We start from the raw sequence: 19,652 nt of genomic DNA on the forward strand, positions 1-19,652 counted from the left end.
GTCATGATGCCTTCAAGAAAGGGAATTATCGGTAAGAAAAATTCCCATTTTCCCTTCGACATCATGACAGCATACGCTTGGAGGAATACCAAATAACTGGCATGGGCTTTTTTAGGGAGGGATTACCGCTTGGAGCACCTTCCTACTGAAGGTTGCGTCCTGACTACATTTAAAGTCCAGCCTGTAGTGTTTAATAAAAGTATGGCCAGAAGTCCACGTGGCTGCGTTACAAATCTGCTCGATTGACGCGTGCGCTCTTTCTGCCCAAGAAGATGCCACTGCTTTCGTCGAGTGGGCCTTCAATCCATCTGGAGGAGGGATGCCTTTGTCCTTGTAAGCCTCCTGGACAGCTCTCCTGAGCCACCGGGCGATCGCATCTTTAGAAGCGGCCCTTCCTTTGGCCTGCCCCTGAAATTGAACGAAAAGTTTATCAGTCTTTCTGAAACTTTCCGTTGCCTCAAGGTACGCTAGCACAGCTCTTTTGACATCTAGATTATGGAGCTTCTGCTCCTTTTCGTTTTTGAAATCTTGGCAGAAGGCTGGAATGACTATTGGCTGGCCTCTGTGGAAATCTGACAAGACTTTAGGCTGAAAGGACGGGTCTAAAGAAAATACTATTTTGTCTGGGTGAATAGTCATATATGGGGCCCTTCGTGAGAGGGCCTGGATTTCACCCACGCGTCTAGCCGACGTGACTGCCACAAGGAGGGCTACCTTATACGTCAGCAAGGCGATGGATAGATCTCTAATAGGTTCAAATGGGGGATCGCAGAAGGCCTGAAGGACTATGGTCAGATCCCACAGGGTGCCGTAAGCCTTGTAAATGGATGCAATCTACTTGCCCCTCTAAGAAATCTCCTAATCCACCTGTGCTCCGCAAGCGCGAGATCAAAGAATGCCCCCAAAGCCGCAACTTGGACTTTGAGGGTATTCGGACTCAACCCTTTATCCAGGCCTGCCTGGAGAAAATCTAGGATTTTACGGATGTCTGGCTGATCTAACTGCTGGATGTCCTGGCCCATCCACTCTGAGAATTTTTTCCAGACTTTGGAATAGATCTTTTTTGTCAAGGGTTTAAGGCTCTCGCTAATAGTGGAAATTACGTTAGGAGAAAGACCCTTCCCCAAGAATTTTACCCGTTCAAGATCCAGGCCGTAAGCCTGAACTTGTGAACCTCCGGGTAAAGAAGAGGGCCCTGCAGCAATAGGTCCGGTCTTGGTGAAAGGTGGAAAGCCTCTCCTACTGACAGAGATCTCAGGAGGGGAAACCAAGGTCTTTTGGGCCAATAAGGTGCTACCAGAATACTGCGGTCAAGCCTGTCAGTAAATTTCCTTAGTAGGAGCGGAATTAATGGTAAAGGGGGAAAAGCGTACGCCAAGTCCCAAACCCAGGGGTGAGAAAGAGCGTCCGTGCCCAAGGCCTGTTTCTCCGCGCCTCGGGAAAAGAAAAGCCGGCACTTGGTATTTGCATTTGACGCAAATAGGTCTATTTCTGGTACCCCCCATTTCGTCACAAGCAGGCTGAACACCTCGGGATGGAGTTCCCACTCTCCTGGGTCCACTTTCTTCCTGCTTAGAAAGTCCACGGCTGAATTCTCGGATCCTTTTATGTGAAAGGCTGACAGTGACTTGGTTGTGAGTTCCGCCCACTGAAGGATCCTTCCCGCCAACTGCTGCAGTAGAGGATTCCTAGTGGTACCCTGGTGGCGAATGAGTGACACTGTCATCATATTATCTGAAAAGATCCTCACATGCTTCATCCCTAAGAGCGATTGCAGGCTACGTAGGGATTTCCACACCGCATTAAGTTCTCTAAAGTTAGACGAACCAGATCTCTCATGAGCGTCCCAAGTACCCTGTATATGACCGCCTTCAAAGTGGGCCCCCCACCCTTTGGCGCTGGCATCTGTTGTGATTATTATTGCAGGGTCCAAGTTCCATTCGGATGCCCGTGACAGGTTGTCCGATGACAACCACCAGCGGAGTGAAGATCTGGCTTTAGCAGAAATAGAGATTGTCTGGTCGAGTGAGGACTGTAACTTGTCCCAATTCTGAAGGATTAGTGACTGGAGACCGCGACTATGGAACTTGGCCCAGGGAACCACACCAATACATGAAGTCATTAGCCCCAGGAACCGCATTGCATCTCTTACTGTTACTCTAGATTTTTTATAGAGAGTGGAACATTCCTCTAAAATAAGCTGTTTCCTTAGAGGAGCAAGGGACGAATTTTGGAGACTGGAATCCAGAATGACTCCCAGGAATTTTTTCCTGGTTTCTGGTTCCATGTTGGATTTTAGATCATTAATAATCCAACCCAGGTCCTTAAACAGTTGAAGCGTGGAACCCAAGTGTGACCTCAGAATAGTCGGGTAATCTGCCACCAACAGGAAGTCGTCCAAGTAGGGGCCGATAATAATCCCACGATTGCGCAAAAAGGCAACCATTTCTATCACCACCTTGGAAAAAATCCGCGGAGCAGAGGAAATTCCAAATGGGAGGCAAATAAACTGAAAGTGACAGATTTCCCCTTCCATTCTCAGCGCAAACCTCAGGAACTTTTGCGAGTTGGCGTAAATAGGGATGTGAAAGTAAGCATCCTTTAGGTCAATTGTAGCCATTACATTATCCCTGGCAATTAGGGGAGTTGCAGTTCTGATAGTCTCCATTTTAAATTTCCTATACTCAATGAATTTATTCAGTTCTTTGAGGTTAATTATTGTGCGGTGGGAGCCATCTGGTTTGGGAACCAGAAAAAGGGGGGAATTATATCTCTTCCCCTGTTCCTTCTTGGGGACGGGGATAACCGCGCCAAGATCCAGCGGGTTCTGTACACCTCTCAACAGAGCCTGCTCTAGGGCTGGAGACTGAATTGAGGTTACAATAAATTTGTCAGGGGGGCGAGATTCTAGTTGGATCTTGTACCCCTCCGCCACCAGGTGTAGCACCCACACGTTAGTCGTTATGTTACGCCAACTAGTGGCAAAACGAGCCAGTCTACCGCCCACCGGGCACGAAGATGCGGGCTGAGGGACAACAATAAGAGTCTTACCCCTTCCACCCTTCGGATAAGACCATCTTCCGGTCTTCCCTTTCCCAGCGTATGTAGACGAGGGACGTGGAGTGAAGGGTCTCTTGGGCGGTCTGATGGCTGGCAGTCCCTGGTTCTTGTCAGCTGCTTTTTCCAGCAGGCGATCCAGGTCCGGTCCAAAAATACGTGCGCCCCGAAAGGGTAGGGTACACAGCTTGTTTTTGGATGTTAAGTCCCCCGACCACTCCTTTACCCAGACTGCCCTTCTGGCAGTGTTGGATAGGGCTGCCATGCGAACTCCGAAGCGGACCGTTTCCATAGAGACATCCGCCAGAAACCCCGTTGCCATCTGTAGCAGAGGGATGCCGCTCGCAAACTCTTCCCTGGAGGCTTTTTGGTCAATTAGGGACACGAGCTGATCCAGCCAGACCGCCATGGAGCGAGCCACAAAAGTGGCCGCGATATTGGATTTTATAATAAGGCTGGACGTGGACCAGGCCTTACGCATGGTCATGTCCACTTCATTGTCCAAGGAGTCCTTTAAGTGGGACGTATCTTCAAATGGTAATCCAGACTTCCTGGACACCATAGCGATAGCCACATCTACTTTCGGCATTTCGTCCAGAAACGCCACCTCGTCTCCCGCAAATAAAAGGCGCTCCTTGAACTCCCTAGGGATTAGCGGAGCCTGATCCACACAATCCCACTCGTTCAGGATTAGTTGTTTGAGTGTGGCATTTACAGGAAACGAAGATTTCCGTTGTGGAAGCAATCCCGCAAACATATCGTCTTGCGCCGTGCGGGGTTGCTGCACATCTTCCTCCACCTGCATGGTTCTACGTACAGCTTTTAAAAGTTGATCCATGTCAGCGGTGGAAAAAAGGTACTTTTTCTCCTCCTGCAACACTTCCCCAAGATTATCAAACTCCAAATCTTCCGCCATGTCAGAGTCGGACTCTGACACAGCCGGAGCAGACCTTCGTGTAACCCCTGAGGGCCCAGGTTGGAGGTCCAAGAGGGAGGACTGAACTTCTTCCCGGACAACCGACCGAATTTCGGACATAAGGGAAGATTTTTCCTCCTGCAGAACTTTCGCAGAACAAACGGCACATAATGTTTTGGTGTAGGAGTCGTCGAGTTTGGCCAAGCACACTGGACACTTTTTACTCCTCCTCCTAGCCTCCCTAGGTTTTTGACTATCCCTGTCCTGAAATGACAAGGGAGAACTCTGTTAGTCAGGAAGTGTATGTAGTGCAGGTGTCTGTAGGTTGGCCCACTGGACCACTTACAGTTTGGAGATTCTCTGGGTCCTCTCTGGCCGACATCATGCGCTTGTGGGATCAACTCCTGTACTTAGGATCGATTCCCCGGCGTGAAGAAACACCAGCCGTCTTCCCTGGTGCAGAGGAGCTTTAAAAATTGAATCCGGCGCCAGCCGCGCTAGGCCACGCCCCCTTCACGCTAGGCCACGCCCCTTGCGGGCTTCTGACGTCACTGCGTCACTCCCGGAGCTCCGCCGAGGCCACGCCCCCTTGAGGAATGCTGCTGCTCGGCCCTGAACCCAGAGATGGCGGCCGCCGCCTAAATGACGGCTGCAGTGGTGCCGGAAAGCCCGTACTTGGACCCAGGCCCACGCAGTCCCCGGTTAGCTCCCAGATGAGGTACTTCCCACTGGGGCAACCGGGGCTGCCAGGAGAGATGCCGCCGCTCACCGGTAAGCCCTGGAACCTCCGGCATGGGACAGCATCGCTGGAGCTCTGCCACTGCTGTCCTGAAGGGACAGGAAAAGCACTGGTGTTTGGTGGAGGGGAGGTTTCTTTTATGCTCTGCCTTTTCCTGTCCCATCAGGTTAGCAGGTGAGCATCCTCCAGATGTTTGATTTTTGGGGAACACGGTAGCTATACCCTCAGTATATATGTGAGCTAGTGTCACCTTGGTTTTTATCTGAAACTCTTGGCCTCTTTCTCCTCAGATGATCATGTGATCTCAATTCTGACCAGCTCAGATCTTCTTGGGGGTTATGTGTTCTGAACAAACTAGTCAATTTCTCAGTCTGTGCAATGCTGTTACATGGACCCAACTACAGAGGGGGACACAGACTCTCCTATCACAGTTAATGCTGATGATGACAAAGTTCCTATTACACAGGTATAATAGAGGAGATCACAGCTCATCCTCCTGATTGTATACTCATGGACTGTAGCTTATTAAGGTGACTATAGAAGATAATGATACCTAAAACTGTCCAACCAGCAGGCAAAAGTGGTATAGCCTCAGCTAATGCTTTGCTGTTGCATCACAGGATTGATGTGAAAGCGAAACAAAAAAAAAATTAATCATTAGGCTAATTTCCCACAGCCGAGCGCCATATCAGGCTGTGAATCTCTGCCCGATATCGCGCTTGTGTGATGTCTCTGTGCTTGCGAGACGTTTTTGTTACAAAAAACACCTCCCATCACTCCAGTATAGTTGCGATTCTCCACATTGCATGCCGTACAATGTGTTCTCTGGCCCCATTGAAAACAATGGGCAAGGATTTAGGAGGAAATGCCCAAAGATAGGCCCTGACACTTTTTTTCCGCACCACAATGCAATGCGGGAAAAAACAAAAACAAAAAACCCACATATGCATATCACCCGATTCAAAAGAATGAAGTTCATATTCGTATGAGATTTGCGCACCTTACGTCGCACAAATCTCGTGCAATTTTCAAAGCTGTGTGAAAGCGCCCTCAAGATGATCCCTGCTAAGCATCAGGCAGGGGCTGCACTGCATAGAAGTGGCTGCAATACACAGAAGACCTCCAGAGTGTGAGGCAATCAGGTGAAGCGAGCAGGGATGGAATATGTGCTGAAGTGTCCCTTTAAGGAAGGCATATTACAGATACAGGTCGGCTTTGCTAGTGGACCAAATTCTAAAGCGAGAGAGATCCAGCTTATGAATCACGGACTTCGCATGTATAAAGAGGCTACAGTCATTCAGGAGGTGAACAACGACAGCAGCGTGGTAGTGAATACAATGGACTTCTAAAGTCATAACCCAGCTCTGCGGACATCAGAATTAGAAAGGCGGATAGATAGACTCCAATCAGGTCCTTGACAACAGACATTACAGAGCAATTAATGTATACCTATAGTAAGCTATCATGAGAACCGCGTCAAAGTTTTTGTTACAAAGGGTTCTAAGCAATGGACATTTTCTTCCACAATTATGTGAGAATATACATTTTATACATCGTTTGAGAAAAGGACCTAAGGTTTTTGAAAGAATCCAGTCTTTGTTAACATGGTATGTAAAACCAAAAAAAAGACATATGTCCATCCAGTTCAGTCTATTCCCCACCCCCACCATGTTGATCCAGAAGAAGGCAAAAAAAAGGGGGGGGGGTAGCAGCCAATTTTCTCCATTTAAAAGGAAAAAATATTCCATTAGGTTCCTAATTATTTCTATTAGTTGATGTTTTTTTTATAAACTTGGTGCCAACTAAAAAGGCATGTGGGAGGGCATCCAATGATGTTAGAGCTAGAAGAAAAAGTGACTGCACATACTGTACTTTAGCTACAAAGAAATCATCCAGCATTGTGTTCTTTAACTACTGCCATACAGTTGCTGAAAACAAGCCTATAATAAAACCCAGACTGTGCACTTCGGTACAAATACAATTGGCTTGCCTTTGTCATTGACATCCCATTATATCCTTTACAAAGACGTCAAACATGCAGACACTGTGATACTAACAATCCTGTACAGCATCTCGATAATCCACGCTGGTTTTAACTTGTCAAAGCGACAGTAATCAGATATGTAGTGATGAATGCAAGTAGAAATATGGTGAAAACACTGGATATTTCCTGGAGGTTGGACACACATTTATAGAAGACCATACTAGGAAGAACGAATCTTACCATCATCATCTTCTCATCCTCCACTTCCTGCAACAGATCAGCAAACTCTTTAAAGGACTCAGCTGAGACAGAACACAAAGAGAACAAATGATTAGAACATTCTCACTAATAGAGCTACATGAATGGATTAGATCATAGCCAATAGAAACTCTACATTCATCGGTTCGACTTCACGACCAACATGGAAGTCCTCAAACGGGCACAAATCACCAGCCATGCTGCGGAAGACCTAATTACACTGGGCAGGACACATCCCCAAGATGAAGACTCATCGTCTGTCCAAGATTGTGTTGTATGGCGAGCTGAGGACTGGACATCAAAAGTAGAGGGGTGCCAAAGAAAAGGTACGAGGATTCTCTAAAGACATCCCTTGAAGTCTGCCATATTGACAACCAATGGTCTACTTTAGCCTCCAATTGCAAAGCATGGGGACACATCACGTACCAAGCTGTCTCCTCTTTTGAAAGGGTACGTTAGGTTGCTCTTGAGGACAAGAGGAGACGGAGAAAGAATGGGGACATCACAGAACTGAATCCGGGGCAAACTTTCTGCAATTGCTGCGGCTGGATCTACCCATCTCAGATTGGACTCAACAGCCATCAGCGAGCTGTAGTAGACGCGGACAGCCCGCTACTAAACATCTCCATTCATGAAGCCAAGCCATACAAAATGTCTAACCCTCTACAACTCCCCACATGAAGTCCTTACGACTTTATTCCCTGGGCATGCTCTGGTGAATTCAATACGACCAGGTATGACATTTGTCCAGGTTCATCAAAAGACGTCATGGTTTGCATAATGAAAAGTTATACAGTGTTCCAATATGCTTTTCGTATTAAGAGGGCTTTCTATAATCAAATGATTAATCCCAGTGGATACAAACAAGTCTGCCCTGGTTAGTTGATGGGCAAATGGGTGCTTGGCTTGTTAGAAGGCACACTTGGATAACTGTCCTGCCCCTGTTCCAGTGCTGGACTATGGAAGCCGTGGATGATGCTCCCTTGTCAGATGACACAGAAGCGGCATCTTTAAAAGCACGGAAATGTATTGATTACAAGCATCATCTACGCTTTCCTCCTCAATGAAGTAGCAGCTCTGTTACGGAGAAGTACTTTGTCACCAGTGGTTAAGTCATCAGTTTACATATGATTTTAAGATTCAAACACCATCTGGTGCTTCAGTGGGAACCTCCAGGGAATGATCTGTAAAATCTGCTAACGCCCAAAAAAGTAGACTTGACAGTATATGAGCTCAGCAAATGGGATGGAAAAACATGTGTTGCAAAATAAAACATACGTGAAATATGGCCCATACCATTGGTAATAAATGTAGCTCATGTAACAGAACATTAAAACTGCTCTAGAGTATCCTCATAGCAAGGTGGTACGGTAACTGATTAATGCACATACATATAGTAACACATATGCAACTAGACGCAATGTGTCCATCAACATCTAGTGTCCTTATAGATATGTAGTAACAAAAAAGGATCCAGCCACGCCAAATGCCTTCATCATTTCAGGCTGGGAAGAAGAATATTTTTCAGAAATGTAGCATATCTGTCTTCTGGCAGCTAGACTTATCTTCCTATCCAGCTACTTCTCAGATGCCTCCGCATTGTGCCAGTCGCTGCACTGGCTGCCCATGTAGTACAGAACTCAATTTAAACTTATCACCGCGCCAACGTACATCACCCATCCCGCACTTTACTCTGCCAACACTGTCAGACTAGATGTCCCCCTAATATGATCCTCCCACTCTGGCCTCCAGGACTTCACCAGAGCAGCACCGACCCTATGGAACGCTCTACCCCAAGACATCCGGACAATCCCTAAATACTCAACTCATCCAAGAGGCATACCAACTCTCAAATGATGCCAATTATGTACATTTCCTGCCCTATACTTCCTGTACCACCCCACCCTGTCCTGATTGAGCTCCCCATGCATCAAAAGCGCTACAGAATAAGTTGGCGATATACAAATAAAGATTATTATTATTATTCTTACAGCTGCTGGGACTTCCAGGGTTCATGAGGATGGTGGTCTATAATGCCCCATAGTGAACGGAGCAGTGTGTTCCCACTACTCCATTCACTGTGTATAGGTATAGCTGTGCTTAGTTATCTCTGTCGATCCCCTAAGCGAATGGAGTGGTGGTCAAACCCACTCCATTCGCTTAGGGGATCGAGCAACACCACTTTCATTCACTAGAGGGACTCGGTGATCGTAGTTTTCATGATCCTTGGTGGTCCCAGCCAGCTGACCCCCAGTGATCATACATTTATCACCTAAAAGGTGTTTAGTTCACTATAAAGTATGTTAGAAAGTTAGTGCCCACTCCGCTGACAAGTATAAAGAAGACTTAAAGGCACATTTGCACATGACTGTTTTTCTTTGCAGCAACTTCTGTGGCTGTTCTATGTATCTGGATATACAAGGAGGATCCAAATGCAACATATATTCAGCCACTGGATTTTTGCAACTCATCCGTTCCATGTGCAAACATCCTAATACATTGGTCAAATAACCAGAGACTTCCTGACAAGTTAACTTGGCTTATTTAGCTTGAGATCTCCAGAACTTGTGTATCACTTACTAGGGAGGACCCCACTACATGCACCCAAGCAGGGCCTCTCGTTGGGAGTGCGCAGCCCTGCAGCTGATCACTGTGAGTCACTGTTGGCTCGGGGACAGAGGGGCCGGCACTGAAACATCTGCTGTTAACCCCAACATTATATTGATGGCCATACTGCTCAATATGCAAATGTGCACAAATACTGGTCACTTTCCTGTAATAGGATGGGAACTCCCTTTAATAATCTGATTTGATGGAAACCTCTGCCGTTCAAAACATCCCCTACAGATATTTGGACAACCTGAGGGTCAAACATAAGGCAAGGAGAGTCAATGTAATGCAAGTGGTGCTGAGACCTTCTCATGAGTTCTATGTCCCAAGAGACCGGGAGTTAATAGACAGTATTGAACACATTCAATTAACTTGTTAAGTACTTTAAAAAAAAGTACATATATCAACCAATGAAAAAAATGACACGTCCCTGAAATACTTTTTTTTTTCTTCCTTACCGATATTTATTTCATCGTCTGTCATGGTGTCACCAATGAAATCAAATTGGAAGCTCTGCAAAGTTTGAGCAAATTTTTGGATCGCGCTGGAGTAGCCTGCAAAATATAAAAAAAACACACGTATTGGGATCGTTGTAGAATTACGACACTTTGACTATAAGAAATGCAGAAATTAATCGTACGACTGTCATTGCCTGTTCTAACAAGGTTGTTAGGTCTTTTCAGCCATCAACTGCTTCCAGGAAAGCTGGCATGGCCACTACCGCAAGGTTATGAATATACAGTATGCTAGAGCCTCATAAGGCACAGAGTGTTAAGGCAGCAGAATGCAGTCCTAAGCTCTCGCTCACGACCTGAAGGTTGCGAGTTAAATCCCTGCATGGTTCAGGTAGCCGGCTCAGCCTTCCATCTTTCAGAGGGTGTGCTTATTTACATGCACACCGAAATACAAAAAGGACGAGGACAGTGCAAGGAGCTGGTGTATGTAGCCCCCTCCAGGGGTACACATAGGTGCTAAGGTATATGGGATAGATCAGGTTACACTATGGATTTGCAGTTAGTTTACATTGGATCATAGTGGCAGGAAGTTTTCTTCCTATTGTTATATGACAGGTGGCACAAAACTGCCTGAAGCAAGAAGAACCAATCTTTGTTGACTTATTGTCTTAGTGGCAGAATGCCCAAGTGACAATAGGATATATACTCCTAAAACCTGGAAGGTGTAAATGTGTAATGCGATTATGTGAGATCATTAAGGGGGAACCTCACCGAGAACATGTGGCAAAAACATCAGTGAGATCAGAACCTGTATGCCCCGTTTACTCATCAGCAGTGGTCTGCTGTGGACAATTCAGAAGACTAAGGTCCCTTTAACACGGAGCGAGCATCGTTCAGCTCTCGCTGCATCGCATCTGAAGGATAATTGTTCAGTGTAAACGTCGTGCGGTTTCAGCAGATGTACTAAAAATCTAAATCACAAACACCCTCAGCCTGTGTAATGACCATTGTACATCTACGAAAGATGGCTTCTTTACGGTGAATGGAGGTGGCTGGCCAGAATGATCTCCAGCCCGCTCCACTTCCATTCACGGAGTGATCCTCGCTCTTCTGTGAACAGTCAGGAGCGATTATTGCTGGGACGCCTGTGGGGCGCTGAAGCATCCCAAGCTGAACGAGCATTTTTAAGCACACAAGTATCTGAATTGGATAATAAAAGCTGCTTTTAATAAAGCCAAATCCTTATCTCAAGCCGATAGTAATCTTTATGATGTCAGATTTAATACAAAGATATCAAATCAGGATTTTATTTCTACTTCAATCAATATGGTAGAAACATCAGATCTACTTTACAAGAAAGAACATTGGACCGTACTAAGGAATTACCCTTTTTTGAAAGATAAAAGTTTCCACTGATTACAATATTATATATATACATACATACATACATACATGACCGTTTATTACGAATTCCCTAGTGAAAAAAAGCAGCATGTTCTATTTTTGCGCGGATTCCGTGCGGACGGCTTCCATTGAAGTCAATGGGAGCTGCCTGACCCGTGGCTCTTCCACAATTGACATTGCAGAAAGGACGTGGATTCCGCTGCGGTCGCACGCTTGCAAAATCCGACCCAGTCGTGTGCAGCCGGCCTTACGCGTCATGTCCACTAGGAAATTCAGGCCCGTGCAGATTCTCCATGCAGAATCCTGCAGCGGGTCCCTCCTTTCCCGCGGACATGAGGCCTGATTTTTCTTACCTGTTCGGACACAGCGTATCTTCCCTCCGTCGCAGCCAGAGCTTCTTTCTTAGGCCCGGTGGATGTGCTCGGCACGCCGGAAGCGTGCTGCACGCATGCGCCGTGCACTCTTTTCTTTTGAACTCCTGATCTCTCGCGTCGGAGAGCAGAAATTCAGCTGCGGGTGTGCCGCGGATACGGACGGCTTCTATGGAAGCATGCGGGAGACCCGCAGAAAATGGAGTATGCTGCGGGTGATTTCCCGCACGTGCGATCTGCGTGGCAGGGAAAAAGGACACCCACAGGTATTTAGTTACCTGCAAGCGTCCAATGCATCCCTATGGCCGCAGAAACCGCCTTAGGCCTCATGTCCACTAGAAAAATACAATCCGCGCAGATTTCTGCAGCAGATTCCGCATTTTTTTTTTTGCATGCGGATATCTGCACCTATTGATAGCAATGTGGTCGATCCGCTCGGAATCTGCACTAAAATGGAGCATGCCACTTTTCTTTTTCCACGCGTGAAAAATGCAAATCGATTAAAATGCCATCCGCGGGTGCAAAATTCAATTTAATTGACCTGCAAATGGCCAATGATTTTCTATGGCAAAATTTCATTGGCATTAGTGCCAAGCAGTAGTTTATGCAAAATGATCGCTCAAAAGCCATCTTTGCAGTGTAAATGCACCCTTAGCCCATGACTGTAGTATTCTAGTTTTTAGGATGGCTTCCATTGACCAGCTAAATACCTCTTCATGCAACAAATCTGAAGCGCCGTTAGATGCACTGGATCTGTGAGAGCAATACACTTCTATAATGAGGCATTAGAGAGCATATGATAGATGAGACATGCCTTCTGTTTTATGTTTGCAGGTTGGTCTTGGTCTCACTTGTATGCTAATCGTGTTTTACATGGATTTTATTTAGGTCCATCTTTTATACATAAGGTATTTTGATACTTCCAACCCTGTATCTTCACTTCTGGGAACATATTCCCCGTATACATAATTTGCTTATTTTTCTTCCTTTTTCAAAACTATTTTTTTGCCAAAAACTTTATTTACTTCAGACAGCGCCTGGTCTCTTCCAAGTCTCTTCCCACTTTTTCTGGCCCCTTCGTGCTCGCTAAACTTCATTTACTTTTCCCCGATAGACAGTCAAGTCTCCTCCAAGTTACATGACCGGACTATTCCCTCCTCCTGTGTTTTTGACATAAATTTTGTATATAAAGACCTTGCTACGGGTCATCTTGTCCAATCAAACAGAAGAATGGGTTCATCTCAAAACATAATATTGCGATGACTTTCTTCAATAAGTCTATAATTCATGCAGGCTGGTAGCGGATTTCTCCTGTTGCCTCCTGCCCAGATTAGTTAAATGTTCAAGTTCACAAGCAGTTGCTCCTAGTGAGTTCTCTCATGGGCACCGGACACTTCCATGGGAGTTTGGCGATTCTATATATGTGTATCAGTTGTGACTTTTCACAACAACCATAGTGACCTGCAGTGGATAGTGACCTTTTGATGGTTGGAGAAGTAGAGGTTAATTTAAACAGCCCTGTTTCCCTATTGGTTGGCAAATGGTGGGGTGATTAGAAGAGGAGGCCCATGATTAGGTAAAAGAGGAAAGTACCGCACGGGATGGGAGTTGGGAGTAGAGTTGAGAGATAGGAGTGGAGGAGAGAGGATCAAGTAAGAGCAGGATGGAGATAGAGGAGAAGATAGTATTGTGAGAAGGAAAAGGTGTAGTTTAAGACCAGAAAGTAAGGGCCATGAGTGGAGGCCCCCATGACAGGGTTAACAGGGAAGTGGGAAGGAAAGGGTTAGCAGTGAACAAGAGAGGGGAAGATAGCAGTGGGATGGGTGGAGCTACAACAGTGCAGGGAGAAAACTGGTGTGGAGTTACAAAAATGTGGGAAAGATCATTGGAAGACATCAGGAGGAGAAGAGGACGCTGCCAGAAGAACAAGTCCGTCCCACCCTCTCGCCCTATAAGAGGGTGTAATTTTAGGGGATGGTATGGTTACGTTTAGTACTGAGTGAAGGTTGTGGGAGTGTATAGTATCATGACAGAGGCGGGTGGGGGGGGGGTCCTTGGGGTCGGTATAAAATTTGGTTGGTGGGGAAGGCAGGGGTTGGATAGCCATTCCCCCCGCCCCCTCCTTGATTAATGGTTGCTGTTAGGTCTGTTGCCTCTTGGCTCTGACAGGGCGGAGTCCTTGTAGAGATGGTTGTGCGCCTAGTCTTATAAAGGCTAGTGGGTCTCCGAGTCAAGAAGTGTGCGGCTGGAGGCAATTGGGATTGGTGAGGAGACAGATTTTTGGGCTCCATTGACCTCTTTTTTGGTGGGAAATGTTAATTATTGTTGATGGTTGAATAGGGTTAATACTATGTTAATTATTGGTAAATTTTGTTTGTAATAAAACGGCTGCTGTGCCCAAATATACACACACACAATATATATAATATATACACACATACAAAGAGAAATATAGAAAGAAGATTATTACATATATAAAAAAGATCGAGAAAGAATATAGAGGAAAGATAAGGAGGCAATATTGAACTGATTAAAAGGAAGGAGTTATAAGAGGAGTTCTATTGTTTTACCCGTTAACCTGACTCCTGGACCTTCCTTCTCACCCAAGACCACCTGCACTGCGCTGAATACTACACCGCCCTCCAAGGGAAGGGACTATAACCCCCAACAACCCCCTTTTCCTTAAAAACCTTGTTCATAGCGGGCTCAGGCCTTGCTATTGGCTGGCGTCACGACAATTAACACCATCATCCCTACTATTCTACGAGTTGTGGTAGTTGTTGCCAATTGCTAGTCGCCGCCGTTTGGGGGAGAAGCGCGGACAGTAGTCAACGTGGATGGGTGTCTGTCCCTAAGACTACCACTCGCATCGGGTGTAAAACCAGCACCGCCATTGTGGTGCAGCACGCTGCACAACAACAGGTGAGCAACCACCTTTTATTCCAGATTATGATTGCTTATTAGGAACATAGCATCCAATATGACGCTTTGTGTATTTTGATACGTGATGGGGTCATCTCAAAGGGGTGGTCTTTTGAAGAGGGTTCATTGCATGCATTTTCAACCACATCATTCTCATGGGTTTGGCCAACCTATGTTTACTCGGTACTTCTGTAATATAGAATGATTAAACAGTGTACTACAAAAAGAAAGATACCTTTGTGGAAGGTCTTTTTACTATAACAATTTGATTTCATTAGTCATTTGTAAATAGCATAAAAACTGGCCTTGAAAAAAAAAAAAAAAATCTGCAAATAGTGTTCAAAGGAAATAATGAATATCAATGCAAGTACACAGAGCTGAAAAATATACAGTTTTTTACATTCTGTGCATATTTTTCTATTAAAGATATGCATCTACAATGATTTGGACAAAGATTGTGGTGAATGAGGACAATGCACAGTCTTATCAATACTAGACCACAAACCAATCAACAACAGATGGAGCAGAATTATACATACAAAGAGGTGGTTAGCCTACTAGGGGCCTAGTCCGGAAAGCCCCCTGAATATGCAACGCCTACATTCGTTTAAACTATGGCTTTTGAGTGATAATCGTTGCGTGTAAACTTTTCCATCTTTCACTCTTCGGCTAAACAATGATTTTAGGTGAACATAAAATCCATCATTCAGCTGGAGATAGCAGGGACCACAGGCTGTGTTCTCCATGGGAGCAGCTGATTACATTGTATTCAGCTGACAGCCCAAGGCAGCCCATGTGAAGACAACACAACTGAATGCAAAGTTCAGACCACATGCTGGGATTTGCAAACAGCTGCTGGAGGCTCATTTACATATAAATGAAGGTAATAAACTGCTAATGGACATTAGTGTCCATTAGCTGTTTATGCAAAACAGTCGCTAGAACTGTAAATCTTTCAATCTTTTGAAAGATTGTCTTTGCATGTAAATGAGCCTGAAGACAGGGATATTGTATCTGTGAAAATAATCTATTTTTCCTTTCTTTTGTGAAATTTCCTTTCTCTATCCCCATGCTTAGAGATCCACTTCTTAAAAGGTAATGGGGCATTCCCTGCCTGTATTCGTTCGATAAGGATACAGGCAGGGAGCCACCTTCAATCTTGAGCACATGAAAGTTCTTTCTGTATGCAAGGGATAATTATCACGTGCAATTCGAAGTATCTACACCATGGGGTTATTGGGAACAGCTACCCCCCAATGCTATTGTTTATAAATTCTGAGAACCTGAATTCAGTGGCTGTGGATTCTGAAATAGGTTTAAAAGATAGGAAGATGGAAGAAGAAACCTGAGACGTTTGAGCATAAATAAGGGAAATCGGGGTGAAAATCTATAAAAGGCAGAAAGTAGTGTAGTATGCTCTAAGGAGAGTATACATTTGGGTCGAATATACAGTATAATTAGGCAACACAAGTTTAGAGGTCTCTAATGCCGAAGACCATTTATCATCCATTATACAAGTGTTTATCAACTTCAGCCCTTGAGCACCCATAAACAAGACATGATTTGAGGATATCCTATAGAAAACACCTGTGGCAATTTCTGAGGCGCCGAGAAAAATTATATTCCCTGTGCAATATTAGGGGAATCCCTAAAAACATGACCTATTGGGGGAGGAACTTAAAAACTGGAGTTGAGAAACACTGTATACGACCAATATTGGTCAAGCTTACCGTGATTGGGTATCTTGTGTTTTTGTAGGCAAGCAATTTCCCAGAGAACACCAACAAATGTTCCACTGCATGAGGGTTGGAGAAAGAATTTCTGAATATAGAGGTTATTCATTGTCAGATACCATACAACATGTGAGCTGGGTGAGAATAAGCATCTAAGAAGAAATTGACTAGTCGTCTCAAAGCTCTTGATATTTCTGAGTTGTCCCACCAAATGACATGAGACAGCTGGGCTGCCCAGTAATATAGATGCATATCTGGGAGAGTAAGGCTGCCTGTCCACAGGCATAGCAGTATCCCGGGGCGGATCTCCGCCACGGGAGTTGTCGCCCAGGAGCAGGAGCCGGCACACGGATCTCTGCCGGTCAGCCTACCTGACAGATAGGCTGACCGCGGAGGACCGCAGGAAAACGCGGCACATCGCAGCATGCTGCGCAGCCGCATTTGCCAGCCGCGAGCAGAGAATCGCAATGATTCTCCGCTCGTGGACAGGGCGGCTGCACTCTCCATAGCAACGCTATGAAGAGCTTTTACTGCGTTCCCCGCGGCCTAATTATCGAAAGTCCCCCCTGGCAGAAATAAATGTTTTCATGTAACTAAAAGTCTTCTCCTGACCTGCTCATAGGCAGTTTTCTAGGAATTAGTAAACACCCTGTAAGTTTCTCCATACGTTGGGGATCAACTCATATGTGGGCAAAAAAAGTGGTTTCCACAGAGGCGACTTTCATGCTTCTTTTTTCAGAGAAAGGGTTACAGGTGCTTTAACATGCGTTGGGTGAGGGGGTATCAAGTCCTCATACTGTGGTGCAGACGAATTCAATATGAGAACCGTGCTTCTCCTACATTGGGCAGACCCCTCAGTTAGGTCTTCAGAAGGGTAATGAAAGGCTTCATTGAGCAGCAGCCTCTGGACATAGAGACATGAATCAGAGCATTCATAGAAATTTTACATATCTAAATAAAGAACGGCTTCCTAGACAGTGCAGGAGCAAAGGACAAGCTTCTGGCCGATTCTATCTGTGTAAATCCGGAACGCACTGTAGATGCAAATGCAACAAAATCAAAGTCAGCCCCTCCAACAAATAAACCAAATGCTCAGATGCATGCAGGCCATGGCTGCGACAATACAGTAGAAAGGGAAAAAAGCGTGGCAACAGCACTCGCACATATTTAATATCTGAATAAAGGGGAAAACTGCTTATACTAGCCACATAAAAACGCAAGGGTCTTAGTGTAGATTTTGATCAAAACATGTGGGCCCATCTGCAATATATGAGCAACCATTTATTTTGGATAGGTGTCGAACTCTTAACAGACACCTCTCTGGGCACAATGCTAGGCTAGCTCTAGTACGGTGGTTCCCAAACTTTTTCAGCCATGGGGCCATTTTTGAAGCAAAAGTTTCTTGTGGAGCCCTGGAGCCCTTTTTGAAGCAAAAGTTTCTTGTGCAGCCCCAAAGCGGGACAGAGGGTGTGGTCAAGGGAGGTGTTAGGGGTACGGCTTATCAAAACATATGATTTTTACCTCAGTCGTTATAAAAAGGACAGGGCCGTTTAAAAAAAAAACAAAAAAAAAACTAAATTTCTTCAAAATGGAGCACTGCATGGGGTATTGATATTGGTGGCACCAATAGTAGTAGCATCCCCCATATTGGCCCTGTGTAGTAGGAGCGATCCCTATTGTAGTAAGGATACAGTAGTAAAAGTGACCCCTATATTGGATTCCGTAGTAATAGTGATCCCCACAGTTGCCTCAGTAGTTATGGTGACCCCAAAAGTAAAAGATTATCTCACCTCCCCGGGGTGCTTGCGGTGCTTGTAGTCTGTATGTGCAGAGAAAATCAACCTTAGATCCGCTTTGCCATTCGGTCCTATGGCTTGTTCACATAACAAAGGATATGTAGGAATCCGGACACATTAGTTGAATTTTCTTTGCTTTATTTTCGTCTCAAGCTTGCATAGTCAGGTAGATGGTACAAAAAGAACGCGTTTCGGCGTAATGCCTTGTTGTTGAGGTGAACAAGGCATTACGCCGAAACGCGTTCTTGTTGTACCATCTACCTGACTATGCAAGCTTGAGACGAAAATAAAGCAAAGAAAATTCAACTAATGTGTCCGAATTCCTACATATCCTTTGTTATGACCCCAAAAGTAGCTGCAGTAGTATTATCCCCACTGTAGCTCCAGTAATAATATTAACCCCTCAGTAATATTAACCCCACATTAGCCCCAGTAGTAATATTAATCCCACAGTGGCCCCAGTAATAATATTAACCCCACTGTAGGTAGCCCCAGTAAGAGTCCCGCAAGCTATATACTTACCTCCTCCTTGTTGTCAGTGCCACTCCTCCTCTTCTCGGCGCTGATCCTCGGTGCACACTGATGTCAGTGTGTGAGCCCGGAACGTTTCCTCCCTTGTCCTCTCCTGTGGAACGAAGGAGGAGAAGACTCAGGGGAGGAGGATCCCGGGTGCACACACTCACCTGACTATGCCCCAAGGGCTTCACGGAGAACAGTTTCGGAACCGCTGCTCTAGTAGTACCCTGGAGTTGAATGGAGTGGCAGGGGACATACCCGACTGCAACTCCATTTAAACGGGGAGACATTGGACCCACCTTCTTGTGATCATCAGATAGGGAATAAGTTAAAATCTTGAGACACTGTAACTAGAGATGAGCGAACGTACTCGGTAAAGCACTACTCGTCCGAGTAATGTGCTTTAGCCGAGTACCTCCCCGCTCGTCCTGAAAGATTCGGGGAGCGCCGCTGCTGACAGGTGAGTTGCGGCGGGGAGCAGGGGAGAGCGGGCGGGAGAGAAGGAGAGAGAGATCTCCCCTCCGTTCCTCCCCGCTCTCCCTTGCAGCTCCCCGCTCCGCGGCGCTCCCCGAATCTTTCAGGATGAGCGGGGAGGTACTCGGATAAAGCACATTACTCGGACGAGTAGTGCTTTACCAAGTACGTTCGCTCATCTCTAACTGTAACCCCTTTCAAAGATGCTGCAATGAGCACATGCAATGGTACTCATTGCCACCACCGAATGTATAGTTACCTCCTATGTAGTGAAAAAATTAAACTCTTTGCTTCATCTATATCCCCCTAAACCCCCAAAAGTCTGTACAGTGCATGGGACACCTATATATTGGACACAGTGGTATTCTAGCTACGGCCATGACAGACTCAGACTTAATGAATAGGACGGATAAATAC

General features: G+C 45.6%; 1 protein-coding gene across 2 annotated transcripts in view; it reads right to left on the reverse strand.

Annotated features, from left to right (window-relative positions):
- The window catches only part of OPHN1 (oligophrenin 1), a 115,964-nt gene that overhangs the window by 70,538 nt on the left and 25,774 nt on the right, over positions 1-19,652 (reverse strand). For both annotated transcript variants that reach the window (XM_066580981.1, XM_066580980.1), the window contains exons 2-3: positions 10,023-10,118; positions 6,937-6,998 (exon numbers count right to left, since the gene is read on the reverse strand). In XM_066580981.1, coding sequence (XP_066437078.1) covers positions 6,937-6,998; positions 10,023-10,118 — 158 coding nt within the window. The remainder of the gene's footprint in view (positions 1-6,936; positions 6,999-10,022; positions 10,119-19,652) is intronic.

Source organism: Eleutherodactylus coqui, chromosome 10 (assembly GCF_035609145.1).
Source record: "Eleutherodactylus coqui strain aEleCoq1 chromosome 10, aEleCoq1.hap1, whole genome shotgun sequence".
NCBI lineage: Eukaryota > Metazoa > Chordata > Amphibia > Anura > Eleutherodactylidae > Eleutherodactylus > Eleutherodactylus coqui.